The following is a 14,305-nucleotide window of genomic DNA, read 5'->3' as shown; positions in this document are numbered from 1 at the left end:
AAACCTTTCATAATACTAAAACATTATTTGCTCTTTTCACTCTTATTCTCTCATCATCAGTATAAAGAGCAGTTTGCTACAAGCTACATACAGTATGACAGCACTGTTCTGACTGGTAACTGCATGTGTTCTTGTATGGTCTAACTTGTCAGTTTTAATTTTTAATACAGCAAAAATCAGCAGACATACCCACGAAAAGAAAAGTTCTGGGATCCTCAATAATTTTTAAGATTTTAAAGGGATACCAAGACTGAAAAGTTCTGCACAACTAAGGTCACACACTTTGCAGGCAGACTACTAGAAGTATATGCCACTTGATATTCTGCTTAGCGGTAAACAAGTTGCTTTTGACATGAACTATATGTAAACTGTGCCTTAATTTCAGAAACAGTAAAATGCGGAAGAGGTGTATCTTAAAATCAAAGAAAAGTGAAATTTCTAGATTCATGAACATTTTGTAAAATACTGTAAAACTGGCTTTTTCCACAAACACAAATGCTTATTTAATACACTATTTGATTCGATAAGATTGTTTTCTCACTTGACTCAGTTCATGCAACACCAATACCATTTTTAACAAAAGAGAGTATGTCTAACATCATGTCAATCAGTCTTACATCAGAAACTCTTTATGAGTAAATGAAATTTGAAAGGAAATATAAAATGTATTTTATGATTTCATAAACAGTGGGTTGTAATGTTTTTTAAATCCAACAACAGAGTTGCTAAACATCAGAACACTTTAACAGGTGATTAGTAAATTTTAAATTTCAAAAAATAGCAACAAGATTGAGGATGTCTAAACACAAGAGAATGGAGTTTGGACGTTATCAGATAAGCAAAGGAAAAACTACTAAAATGGGCTAAAGGGAAACTACAGATGAGTAATCTGTCGACAATGAATAGAAAAAACAGTTGGAAAAAGGAAGAAACTTGAAAGTAAAAATATCGCTAACTACCTGCCCAGAACAATGAGGGTTTGAAAAAAATGGTCATACAAACTAAAAAAAGAAAAAGAGAAAAGGTGGAAAACGTGTGGAGAGAAGATTGCAATTTGAAGAAATTTGCAGAAGAGGCTGACAGCTGTTATTGGCTGGGAGTAGGAGGGATAAGGCATAGGAGGGATAAATGGTGATGGACAGACACTTGACTTATGGGGGTAACACTTGACTTATGGGGGTGAATATATAATGCAGTGTACAGAAGATGTGTTGTAGAGTTGTGCACCAGAAACCTGTACAACTTTGTTAACCAGTGTCACCTCAATAAATTCAATAAAAAGGAAAAAAATAAAAATAAATTCCTGAATAAATTTTTTTTAAAAGAAAGGAATTTGCAGAATTCAGTAAGTACCTACGTTGTAAGTAATGAAGAGGTAAAGGATGAAGTTGTTTTCATATCTGGATGAGACTTCAAGATAAGTCTCACAAGGGAAGCTGGTTTCACATGAAGACAATAAATTATATTTCAGGCACTTATCAGTCTCAAATATAGGACATTCATGTAAAGACAACAAAGGTTGTCTTTAGGATTCAAATTAAGGCCAATGCTCAAATTTCAGGTTTGTGAGTAATGATGCAAAGAAGGATAAGTACGTTCTCCAAAGGGAGTAACAAGATTGACAACACAGAGAAGGTAAGGGACTGCATCTCTAACACTACATTAAAAAGGCTGGAGGAACTATAGCCAGGAAAGGAAGAAGCAATATCTTAGTTCTTTTGATTAATTTAAACTATAGGGCATTTTCACCAAAAAATTAAACCATGAAGAAACAGATCTTGAATTATTTCAAGGCCCAATTTTATAGTTATGAAATGTTTATTTTTCTACCTCAATTAGTCCAACAGTAAAAATCCAAATCCCATGAACACATCTTGATCATTCAAAAGAAACTCTAAACAGAAACCACATTATTTACACAGGAGAACTAAAAGGTATGTCATGATGCAAAGTTTCCTTAACTCAGAATTAAGAGTTTTCAGGACGATCTGAAATTTAGTTTTGCTTAATAAATATTTTATTCTAAGACACTACAGGTAAAAACTATTAAAGTAACAATTTTAGAATTGCACAATTGGAAAAACTCGGGATTTAGATAATTCCATTTGCTGATTTAATAAATGAGAAAACTGAGGCTCAAAAAACTATAAATCAAGTGAAATGTTAAAAAAAATTTTTGAGAAATGTTTCACTGAAACCTAAGGTTTTTTAAGTGATCAGTTACATGTATTTATACATGCCTATATACAATTACTGTTTATTCAAAATAATTTCAAAAGACACTCAATATACTAAGATCAGTTTTGCTGGGCTCGTTTCAAGAAATATAGATGACATACTGTACTTGAATTTTGCAATCCATTAAAAAATGTGTAATCCAAAATTTAGTCCACTAGTCAGTAAACTTCAAAAGACAGATTTCGCTATATTCATACTTTTTATTAAAAATACTAATAGGTTTTACACTTATAGGTTTAAGCATTTATCTACCATGTCAAATTCAGTAACAGAGTCCTTAATATGACTCATAGTTCTAACTGGCTGAGTACAGGAAACTGGACTAAACTATGTTATAACCTTAGAATTTAGCACTATGTCCAGCCAAACAATGAATGTATAATAAACTGCTTTCTAATAATGAACTATGTATTTTAAAATTAAAACAATAGGTTCTATATTATAAAATTAAAGTTAATATTTTCTTGAATTTATTACTAGAATAATTTTATAAAATAGCTAAAATATAAGATAAAATGTAAATTCTACATGAAAAGATTCTGTTCAATTAAATAATTTCAGGGAATATTTCAGCATTTTGAAACATTTCAATTTTTAGTAAACAAGCACCTTAAACAAAGATATAGTGTATAATCCTTAAAATGAACCATATTAAAGACTTTATATAAAACAGTTGTTAAAAATCCACAATGAAAGCATGTTTATCTGAACAATTACCAGAAATGTAATAACTATCAAATCTTGAAACAAATAAAATTAGCAACATTTGTTACCACTAAATCACTACCATTAAAAACTGTCTATTAGTTTTTAAATAAAAATCTCCCATCTCAAATCCTTTCAACTAGAAGTGTTTTGGAGTTCAAAATTTGTTGGGTGTTATAAAGTTAAACAAAGCATATATTATAGTAGTTGACTATAGTCATATAATGTAGATACTGTATATATAGTACACAAAAGTACACATATTGTATGTAAACCTGTGGAGTTTAGAGCACCCTAAAATTAAGCACATTAATATTTCTCTTACAAAACAAAAATATTCAATTCATATTAGCTTCTATCTAAAACAAAAAAAACAGTTCAGTCAGGTTTTCCAGTTGGATCATTAAAAAACATTTTGTTGGTACCAGAATTGCATATAAGGAATAGTGTACCTATGGCTATTTATCTGGCCAACACTGAAATAAAGTAGAAACATATTTACCTAAAAATGTAAAGGTTGCCATTTTTTGTTAATTTCTAAAATATTAATGATATCTCTTTCCCAAATTTTTAAAACTACAGCATAGTTCCTGAAATAAAAATTCAAGTTTTATTTTTAATTATTTAGAAAGTTAAATATTTGTGTTTTATATACATTAAAATAATTCTTCAAGGCTTTGGGATACACCTTCACGCAATAACGCAGATATTACCCTTCCTGAAAATCATCACTAAAGTTATTGAAAACTGGTAAGGCATAGTCTAGCGTCTTAACATCAAATAACAAACAAGGCAAGAGTGTAAACAAAATGCCTTTCATATTCTTTCAAAAAAAATGAAACGAAATATTACCATGTGTATCAGCTAACATATTTGTGGTTCCAAATAAAAGAAGAGCCAGACCTGACAGGTGCGGTTCAGTAGATTGGGCATTGTCCTGCAAACCAAAAGGTCGTCCCGCAGACCTTAACAGTTGCTGGTTCACTTCCTGGTCAGGGCACAAGCCTGGGTTCTGGGCCAGGTCCCTGGTTGGGGGCTTGCGAGAGATAACTGGCCTACGTTTCTCTCCCTAATTTTCTCCCTCCTTTCCCCTCTAACAATAAATAAAACCTTAAAAAGAAAAAGAAAAAACCAAGAAAAACACAAAAATCAATTAATTCTTCCATAATGAAAAGGTCTGTAAGTGAAAAGCTCAAGAGTGGTATTTAAGCCTCAGAAAACAATGTGATCAGTCACATTGTTTTCTGTTGACTTTCAGCTCTGTCAGCTTTGTCCACAAACTGGTGTACCTTAGAATAGGAAAACAGCTGTAGCAATTCCAGACTCATATCCACACAATACAAATCCTTGGCTTGCTTCATTCTGACTGGAACTATAACATTTAGGGCATACACTCATCCACTTTCGCCAGAAGAGTTCACTTTCATTATTGGCTTTGGAGTATTGGCCTACCCTTTAGTCAAAGCACACCATGAACAATGGGTATCGGGGGAGCAACCACTAAGGTGCACAATGCCACAACACAAAAAAAAGAGATTCAAAATTAAGAGTAAATAGTAATAGATAATTGAGATGGTTAGTATGGATTATAGTATCCAAGAAATTTATAAAAATCCTTAATTTATTTACCATTCAATGAACATTTAAGAAACATAAGTAGATGCTAGGTACTGTACTAAATATAGAAAGAGGAAAGAAAATGAGTGAGTTTGAATGTTGAATACATTCTTTGTATATAACTTAAAATTGTCAAAAATTTTTAAATCTATAAACATCTAAAATTTTATAGATTTAAATCTATAAAAATATCCAGAAACAGCATATGCCCTGTCAAATACATTGAAATATCTAGTCAGTTTTACTTTTAAATATGATTATATCCCTCTATGAAGGTAAGAAGGTAATTATCATGGTAAAATATAAGTATAACAAGTCAAAAGGGGGAATAATACCTCCTTTATTTAATTTTACAAAAACATGTAATTAACACCATTTACTGAGTGATCACTTTTATTTAAAACCAGATAGTGGTTAGGAACACACAAACTGTGTGCAACAGCTACAATTTACACACTCATTGTCTTGCACCTAAGTCTTTAAGACTTAGTAACAACAACTAATTTAAGAGAGGGTGAAAAACAGTCTGTGTATTTACATCAGACATAAAAGTCTGTCAGCTAAACCAACTCTCCCTGAGGTTAACTTATCTAGGTCAAATTGAGCAATAAAGTAAATAAAATTCAATCATTCATTCATTGAACATTTTGTGAGTAAACCAGAAACTAGCACTATCTATACTGCAAGACCATATTATAAGTTTCAGAACTACTTAAAAAATTATCCTAACAAAATTTATAGGGGATAATATAAATTTTCCCTTCATATAAATATGAAACTTAAATGAGACAGCTGAGCAAAACATATAGAACTAAAAATAAAAAAGGACTTCCTTATAAACAAGTCAATCATAAATCACTTTTTACATTTCCTAAACATAAATATTTTATTTATACTTAAGATATAAGATCTGAAAAATAACTTCTATTAGATATACAGTTTAGAACAGTTTAAGATCTGCATTCCATGGTTAGCTTCTCCTCACAAATGACCATATGAACATTTCCGAGCCGCGGCTGGTAGTTCATTTGGTTAGAGCAACGTCCTGATATGCCAAAGTTGCAGGTTCTGATCCCTAGTCAGGGCACATACAAGAATCAGCCAATGAATGCATAAATAAGCGGAACAACATATTGATGTTTCTTTCTCTCTGTCTCTGTCTCAAATCATTAACAAATAAATAAGAGAAAAGAAAAAAACTCAATAAATTTATTAAAAAGAAAAGTCCCCAATACACAAGCAAATTTATATATTTGGTATATAAAACACAATGTAACTTTTTACTGCTTTGGGATATTTAAAAAAAACGTGATACGTACTTCTCCATTTCCAGCCTTCCTCCCATAATACTATCAATATTCCAGAAAAGTTCCTCAAAAAGTAGGGCAGTAGTAATGTTCAACATGTGTACCAAGGCAAAAAACCTCCCTAAGTAATTGAGCTAAAAAAAGAATTCAACATGCTGAGGTCTCAAATATACTTTATGTACTTCAATTTTTTCAAGAACTTGGTCCTCTTGAATAAAAAGGCTTCAGATAAAGTCTTTTGTTGGTTTATGTAATTCCAATAGATATCCCAGAAGATTTTCAAGCCATTCTTTTAAAGTCACAAACAAAACAGGTGAATTATCCAAGATTAGTTAGTAAAAAATTCTACATTAGGCTCATTTACTTAAAGAGATCAGATAGTGATACCACTGAAACTGCTAGCATGAAAAAATACAATTTCAGCCTTAACTTATTTATATCAAATCATAAATGACCTTATTGTAAAAGAATATTTTTGCTACTGTGGTGTGGTAGGCTGAATAATGCCATCCCAAAGATGCTCATGTCCTAATACATGAAACCTATAACTATGTGACATTATACAGTAGAGTTGACTTAAGGTTCATATGGAATTAAGGTTGTTAATTAGCAAATGGGGATTTGTTCTGGATTATCTGGGTGGGCTCAATATGATCATGAGGGAATTTAAAAGTGAAGAGGGAGCAGGAGAATGGAGAAAAATGGTTAGAGGTACAATGGTGCTGGCTTTTAAGTAGGAAGAGGGCCAGAAGTCCAGTAATGTGGACTGCTTTTAAAAGCTAGAAAAGGAAAAAAAATATTCGAGTTTGGGTAGCTATTCTTCCAAATATGTGCCACATATATGTACAGAAATATGTACATATTTCTAATAAATGTGCTGATGCCAAACTGTTCCACGTTTCACTGATTTAGGATATATAAGTGTAAACAAAACATCGATGTAAGAAAGTCTGGGAGTAACTCCAGCACTGTAGGTTTTAGGGTTCAAAAAATTCAGATTACACTATAATAATAAATTTTGCAAATAAAGACTGTTAGATAAAGAACTGTCAAAAGTTTACATAGTTATTATTCAAAATGCATTTCTGAGGTAATTATTTCCATGTAGTGAATGCACACATATTAAATGTACAATAAGTTTTGACATATGTATACAACACTGAGGAAACTTCTTGTTCTCTCTTGTCAATCCCCATCATCTGTGTATATTTTTCATTTTAAAAAACCCAGTCTAATATCTTGCCTTTTACAAACATGATACACTTAAACTCATCTCTTTTACATCATTTAAATATCCATGTAAGAAAGCAATTGTTTTTAATAGATCCATATTTAACTCTGATATCTTGACTGTCACCAATAATACTCATAATTTAAAACCACATCTCCTCATTTTCATGTATCCACTAAAATAAAATACTGTGGAAAACACAAAATAGCATGCCATGTTTGTCTTGAAATAATATTAAAATGCTCAACTATAGTCTAACTAGTTTCTACATAAAAGTTAAGACAATTTCGTATCAGAAGAAAAGGAGAAATAAATTCATAACATGCCTGTTACACAAACAAAAAATAAGTTACTGAATTCTCAGAATTGTAGAATAATCAGGATCAAATATCAAGGAAGATTTTTTTTCTTCCTTTCAATGAAAATAAATGAAAAATTTAAAAATTATCTCTACTGTTTATTTTCATACCTGAAATAAAACAAAACAAACGTATTTTGCAACATCAAGTCAATATTAATACAGGTAAGCAGAACAAACGTATTTTGTAACATCAAGTCAATATTAATACATGCCACATGACCGTATCAACTATAGTCATGAAGCAAAGGTTTACAAAAATCCACAGAAACTTCAAAAGAAATATTAAAACATACGTACATATACAGACAAATATTAAAGTGAATTTGGAATTGTGAACCTGCACATACCTTTATATAAAAGGAAAAAATATGCCCCAGTTTGAAATTTTCTGTGAAAACTAAATGCCCTAAAGCACTTACAAATAAATTTAATGGATCATGTATTCCTAAACCATCCTTAGGAAGCTTAGTGAATGTCTTGTCTCTACTCTGCCCCCTTATTTCCAATCTGTCCCCCAATGAAATGTGCTTTGGAACAATGACAGTGCATATCCCATCTCGAAATTTTACACGTTCCTACACTACTGAAAGAAAATTCTGTCAGTGTCATATGCAAGGAATAGAAACACAAAGGTTCAGCTGGGCATTTAACGTCATACTTTACAATGCTTTTTGCTTCATTTAAAATGGCATAAAACCCTGGAATGAATGATTTTGAAAACACTATTCACTTCTAACCAAAAAGAAATACAGTCCTATGGAAAAACAGTAAGGGAGGAAGGAAGAAAGGTAGGAAGGTAGGAAGAAAGGAAAGGAGGGAGGGACGGGAAGTGGGGAGGGAAAAAGAGAGAGGTTAATTTTTATGGCCCTCCAAATCAAAAATTTTCATTATCCCTGTTTCCAGTTAGAAATCCAAGCATCTACTGTGGAAAGAGGTGGAATCAGGGTACCATGCCACGGCCTTTGGCCTCAAAAGCACACTCTAATCCCAGGACTGAGTGGAAAACAGAGATCTCTCCTTCTATCTCTCCCTCCCCTTAAGCGACCTTACGTATAAGTTTTAAGTCTCCAACCTCCGCACTGTTAGGACTTCTGAGAGAAAAGAGATGGTGAATCTGGCCCCATGTAGCCTTGAGGGTCTGGTCTGGTCTGCCCCGTTCCCCTCCCCAACCTGTCAGCACAGCACCAGTCTTGCAAACCCGCCTTTTAAAAAGGTCTCCTGAGATGCAGGGGAAGTCACGGCCGAAACCCTCCCAGACCGCGGCCAAGAAACCAGACAGGGGGCAGGACGGATGCTGGGGAGTCCCGCTTACCACCGTTACCGTCCTTAGAGTCACCTGCGGGGAGGCTGCGACCCCATCAGGGGATGTGGGCAAATCCGCCTTAAGCTCCTAGGAGGGGCGTGACCGCCAGTTGGCCAGGCTCAGCAGGGTGCCAGAGGTAAACCCCTCAAGGTATGGCTGCGAGAAAGTAGGAGTACAGGAGCGGGTTGGGAAAATGAGGGGCGCAGCTCTCTTACCGCCAGGTCCGGATTGCGGCAGTCCCTATGTGACACAGCTCTGATGACCCCCGCTCGCCAGCCCCGCCAGCTGCGTCCACTCTCCCCGCGCTTCGGCTGCGTCTCTTCGCCGACTGCCACGCACAGAAACCGCTTCCCCACCAGCTCCGGCCGCGTCTCTACCGCCATAGCCGACACTGCCTAAGCAGCCGCTACCTTATCCACTGCTAGGGAACCAACGAAATCCCACTCCTACCGTCCTCCCATGCTGTGGAGAGCGGACCAGACGACAGTAGCAGCCCCGCTAGCGCAGACTTGGGGGCGCACTGGACACTCTTGCTAGAAGGGCACAGCGACCTCGGCCTCGTACTCAGCACTCTCCTGGACTTCCCATTTCGCATCCTCTGGCTGCAGCTCCACACACAGACAGACAGACACACACACACACTCACACACACTCCACACACAAAAACCTGACAGCAATCCCTACACAGCCGTCGGAAGCCCGGAGGCAGCCCCGGCCACCTCGGCGCCGAGGCCAGTACTACTCCGCCATCCCAGCCACCAGCAATGATGTGGAAGGTTTGCGCGTCTCCTTCCGCCGGCGCGGGCGGGGAAGAGGGTCCCAGGAACCACCGCAGACGCAAAGTAGTGCCCGACACTGCAGAAGCCACTGTGGGACCAGCCAGGCTAAGAAGTAAAGACAGGAGCAGGAGAGGGGAGTGCTCTCCCCCAGGAACACCAGGAAGAGCGTTTGAAGGCTATCTTTCCACTCGTCGCTCCTTTAGAAGTGCGGGGTGAGGCGAAAGCGAAGTGCGCTGGTTTCCACGCTCGGTCACAGAACAGACTCCAGATTAAACACCCATCTCCAGAGGGATATGTCTTAGAACACAAGGTGCCCGCCATATGAGGTAGCTGAATTTTGCCTAAATTAACAGTCCTGTAGTCCCAGCAGCAAAGCGGAGCGGTTTCAACTGAAACCTAAACCCACAGACTCAGTCACTGCAGAACAGTCCACGACTTTAATTGAAAATGAAGAAAACACTGTCTTCATCCACTGTCATCCTATCATTCTTCGCGTTTGTGGCTAGTCACGTGTTGGAGCTACGCAAAGATTTACACCTCACTACTGCTTTAAGAACGCCAAATGCCTCTTTGAGGACTTTTGTCGATATCCTTAAAATTCACAAACTCTGAACCAATTTGGGTACTTCTGGTGCAGTACTAGCACATATCTCAAACTCACTGGTCTGATGATAAAAACAGGGAGAGGCTCCGGATTCAGTTATTAGAAAATACCCTGGAAAGAGGATTTTGGCCAATCACAGTTCAGAAAAAGTAATTATGTTTACTTCCCATCCAATCGCAACAAGACTTTGTAACCCATACACATACAGACTTAAAACTTGGAACAATTATTCCTTCATTGATCCACCCATGTAGTCCTTGTAAACCAAACTTTACAAATTTCTATTTCAGACATGTTTCCAGTGTTTTTAAAGGGTACTTTTTAAAATCCCAGTTGAACAAATAAAGAGTAAGAAGATCTGTATTCAGAAACGAAACTATCAGTGACTTGCTTTGTGATCTTGGGTATGACACAATTGTTATGAAAACTGCTTCCTAATTTCAGTGGTATTCTAGGAGCAAGTGAGAAATACAGTTTGAAAAAAGAGATGCAAATAACACTATCACTACATCAACCCCATTTACACCCTGACTGATGTGACTCAGTTGGTCCTGCAGATGGAAAGGTCGCTGGTTGGATTCTGGGTCGATTCCCAATAGGTCAAGTCGCATGCCTGGGTTGTGGGCCAGGTCCAGGTTGGGGGCGTACAGAAAGCAACTTCTCTTTCACACATCAGTATTTCTCCCCCTTTCTCCCTCCCTTTTCCTCTCTCTAAAAATAAAGTCTCTTTTAAAAATCCCATTCACAGTATACGCTGCCAGGTTGCCTCACATAAAACTTTCAGTTGACTTCAATTTTATAGGGAAACTGCTCTAACTGAACCCCTAGGAATCCTTGCTGTGTATTTTTGTTTTTGCATTTAATTGAATTTATTGGGGTCACATTGGTTCACAAAACCATACAGGTTTCAAGTGTACGACTCAACAAAACATCGTCTTCACACTGCATTGTGACCCTCACCATATGTTGAAAGCTTTCCTTTTAAGTGCTTTGAAAAGCATGTAAACCCATTAAATCAATCAAAATATTTCAAGTGCAAACATAAAGTTTTTCATAAGGTCATATATCCTTACAACACTTTCAATCAAATGTCTTATATTCTTAATACTAGAATATATTCCAAATAATATTTTATGAATCCCTAGACTACAGCCAGTACCTAGACTATACAAGAAAAAAAATTGATAACTTGTGTATATTTTGCTTGAAGAAACTTGAAATGCATTTTTTAAAAAACATACAATATAAAGACCTTAAATGATTTTTGTTTGCTGGCATTTTTTGCTTTGTTTCAGGGAGTATATATCATTATTTTATTTTTGCGAGCAAACCATAACTGTAAGTAACATGGAATTAAAATAAATTTTAAAGTCAGATTTGAAGCCTATCACGCCAGATAGGTTTAGTGATTGTTTTTCAATCAGCTGCCTTACATCCTTTGCTTTCTTTGAGATCCTCAGAAAATGACAGTGTTAGTCAATGTAAAGAAAAGAATAATAGTGTTTTTCACTATGTAGGCAAAGAAAGTGACAGAAGCATATTGAAAATAACCAAGTTTACTTATAGAAGCTAAAAATCAGAAATATAGACTAGACCTTCTATTCCATCTATCCTCACCTGTAAATATGTACATTAAACATATTCACACAGACACATTAATTCAAGCAAATATCTTATAATCTATATAAAAGATATACTAGGGATCATTATTTCATTTTTTTTAATCTACAAAAATTTATCACAAAAACTTTTTGCTTTATTTCTCAAAAAATGATTTAAATGTGTTCATTACAATCATAATGGCCAAGATTACCCACTTAATTATCAATAATTATTAATTTATGAACATCAGAAAATAGCCTACAAGTTATAAAACTGTCACTTTTTGACTTCATGTAGTTGGAGACCTGCTCTCACACATACCAGTATTTCGTGTCATTATAGGTGTGTTTTAAACATTCACACATTAAAAAAACAGATTTTTAAAAGTTTAGTATCTTGTAATACTAGCCACAGTTTATGAACATGTACTATGTGAGACACTATGCTAACTACTTCACACATGTAATTTCACTTTATTTTAAAGATGAAGAAAATGAAGCTTAGAGAAGTTTAGTTATTTGTTAAGAAAACACATCAAGAAACTGGGATTCAAAACCAGGCCTTATGATTTCAAAGATGCCTGCATTATGCTAAAAAAGTCACTAAAAGGAAACATGAAGTTCAATCCCCTAGTTTCTTCCCCCTTATTAACACAAACTATTCGTAATTGATTTTTTATTTAGCACTTACTACAATATATATCTCACATCCTGAAAAGTTCTGGATATAAGGCCTCTGTCCTTGAGAAGCTCGCAGTCTATCTGGAAAGATAGACACTAGAAATGCCTTGGTTTATTTATGTAAGGATATCAATAGAATAACACACCAGATTAGTGCATTTTAACAAATAATTTTCAAATCTATTTTTGAAACACATTTTTTCTATTTTTATTAATTATCATATATAAAGACTTGAAGGCTTTTATTAATTATCAAATATAAAGACTGGATTGGGCTATGAGGTTTTACTTAGTCAATATATATGAGTACATTTACAAATTGTGGAAGCCAGAATTAAAATGAAGGAAGCCAAGAATTTCAAATGAATTATCCAAGTAGAAAACCAAGAATAGGATGGAAATAAATTTGTTATCATGTTTATTTTTAAACCCTAAATAATTTTTATTTGACTATTTCCCTAAGCACTTATTTAAACTGAATTCCTCAACCACATTTATGATAGTCATAAAGTAATTCAAGTCTCTCTTCCTCAAGGAAGCAATCTCTGATTCCCAGACCCAATTATGGATTTTCAAGCCATTTCTTATTTGTCTTATCACAGTTGTGTTTACACCATTTATTGTGTAATTGATTGTTCTATATTTGCCTCCCTTGATGAAATATAAGCTCCATAAAGCAAGGACAATGTAGCTTGTTCATAACTATATTCCCAGCATCTACTAAGCTTTATAAAGAGGATATACTCAATAAATGTTATTAAATTAATGTAACTTTTTCTAAATCCAACCCAACTAAGAAGAACTTAGAATCTCTAAATGAAGAGTTCTGAATAGAGTTCATGCACTTCCTAAAGGGTTATTCATGGCCTTCAAAATAATGCCTTATACACATTATCTCATTTCACATGGTACATGTGAAACCTTCATAAAACTTGAACTTCGCCAGAAAAGCTAGGTTCTTCCTGGGAATAATTTCTAAAGAACACATAGAAATAAAGAGTTACAATTCACAAGAAAAACATTCATTTTGTTACCAAACTACCAATTTAACACAAACCCAAAAATGATCCTATGAGTACATATCCAAAACACCAGCCTATTCTTAGTATTCTAAAGAGAAACTGTCTTAAATAATGTCTTTGATGGAGCCAACATACAAACATAACTTTCTGACTGTCCTCTTGATGCCATGTGGAATGACCAAGAGAGATAAGGAAGGAAAGTAGGAAGAAAGGAAGGAAGGAGAAAAGAGGCAATCTCTACTGGGCCTTTAATTGTATGCTCTCCACGTTTGTTACCCAGTTACCAATTTAAATTCTGGCTGTACAAGAACCCACCAATTCTTTCCTATATTTTCTATTAAAAATGAGACTATAAATTCAATTTTTAATAATAAAAAATTTAAAATATTAGAGGAATGCACATAACATTGGATATTTCCTAACCTGTTGAGGGAGGAACTACAAGAAACAAAGAAATGCTATGTTGCCATTGAACATTCAGGAAGGGTCTTCACAGGGTGTCTCCACCACACTTTGTGTTTGTTCATCGCCCCTCTCATAAATGCTTCAACTATTAACTACTATTAAAATATTCTGGATGGCAGTTTGCACCTTGCATCTTCAACTATTTTATTAGCTCCATGACTTATGAACAAGGTAGGCTCCTCAAGAATTATATTTCTATAAGTCTCACAAGCTTTCACTATCTCCATGTTAGGTGTGGCAGAGCTACTAAAGAAAAATTCTATTCATATCCATGAAAGCTAAGAAAAAGAGCTTCTATACTTGTATTTTGCAGGGACGTCCAGCCCTCAGCCCTTGGGCAGCATGTGACCTAGGATGCCTACAAACACGGCCCAACACAAAATTGTAAATT

General features: G+C 35.1%; 1 protein-coding gene across 4 annotated transcripts in view; it reads right to left on the bottom strand.

Moving 5' to 3' along the window:
- Positions 1-14,305, bottom strand: part of JMJD1C (jumonji domain containing 1C) — a 279,683-nt gene that overhangs the window by 225,934 nt on the left and 39,444 nt on the right. For 3 of the 4 annotated variants that reach the window (XM_054572724.1, XM_054572725.1, XM_054572726.1), the window contains exon 1: positions 8,978-9,162. The exons of the other annotated variant lie outside the window; for it this stretch is intronic. In XM_054572724.1, coding sequence (XP_054428699.1) covers positions 8,978-9,145 — 168 coding nt within the window. In that variant the 5' untranslated portion in view covers positions 9,146-9,162. Of the gene's footprint in view, positions 1-8,977; positions 9,163-14,305 lie in introns of those variants that run through there. 4 annotated transcript variants of the gene reach the window in all.

Source organism: Pteronotus mesoamericanus, unplaced genomic scaffold, assembly GCF_021234165.1.
Source record: "Pteronotus mesoamericanus isolate MK-2021 breed Mesoamerican mustached bat unplaced genomic scaffold, CSHL_Meso_final contig_24, whole genome shotgun sequence".
Lineage (NCBI taxonomy): Eukaryota > Metazoa > Chordata > Mammalia > Chiroptera > Mormoopidae > Pteronotus > Pteronotus mesoamericanus.
The sequence above is the reverse complement of the archived record's forward strand: the minus strand, read 5'-3'. Positions and strand labels throughout refer to the sequence as shown.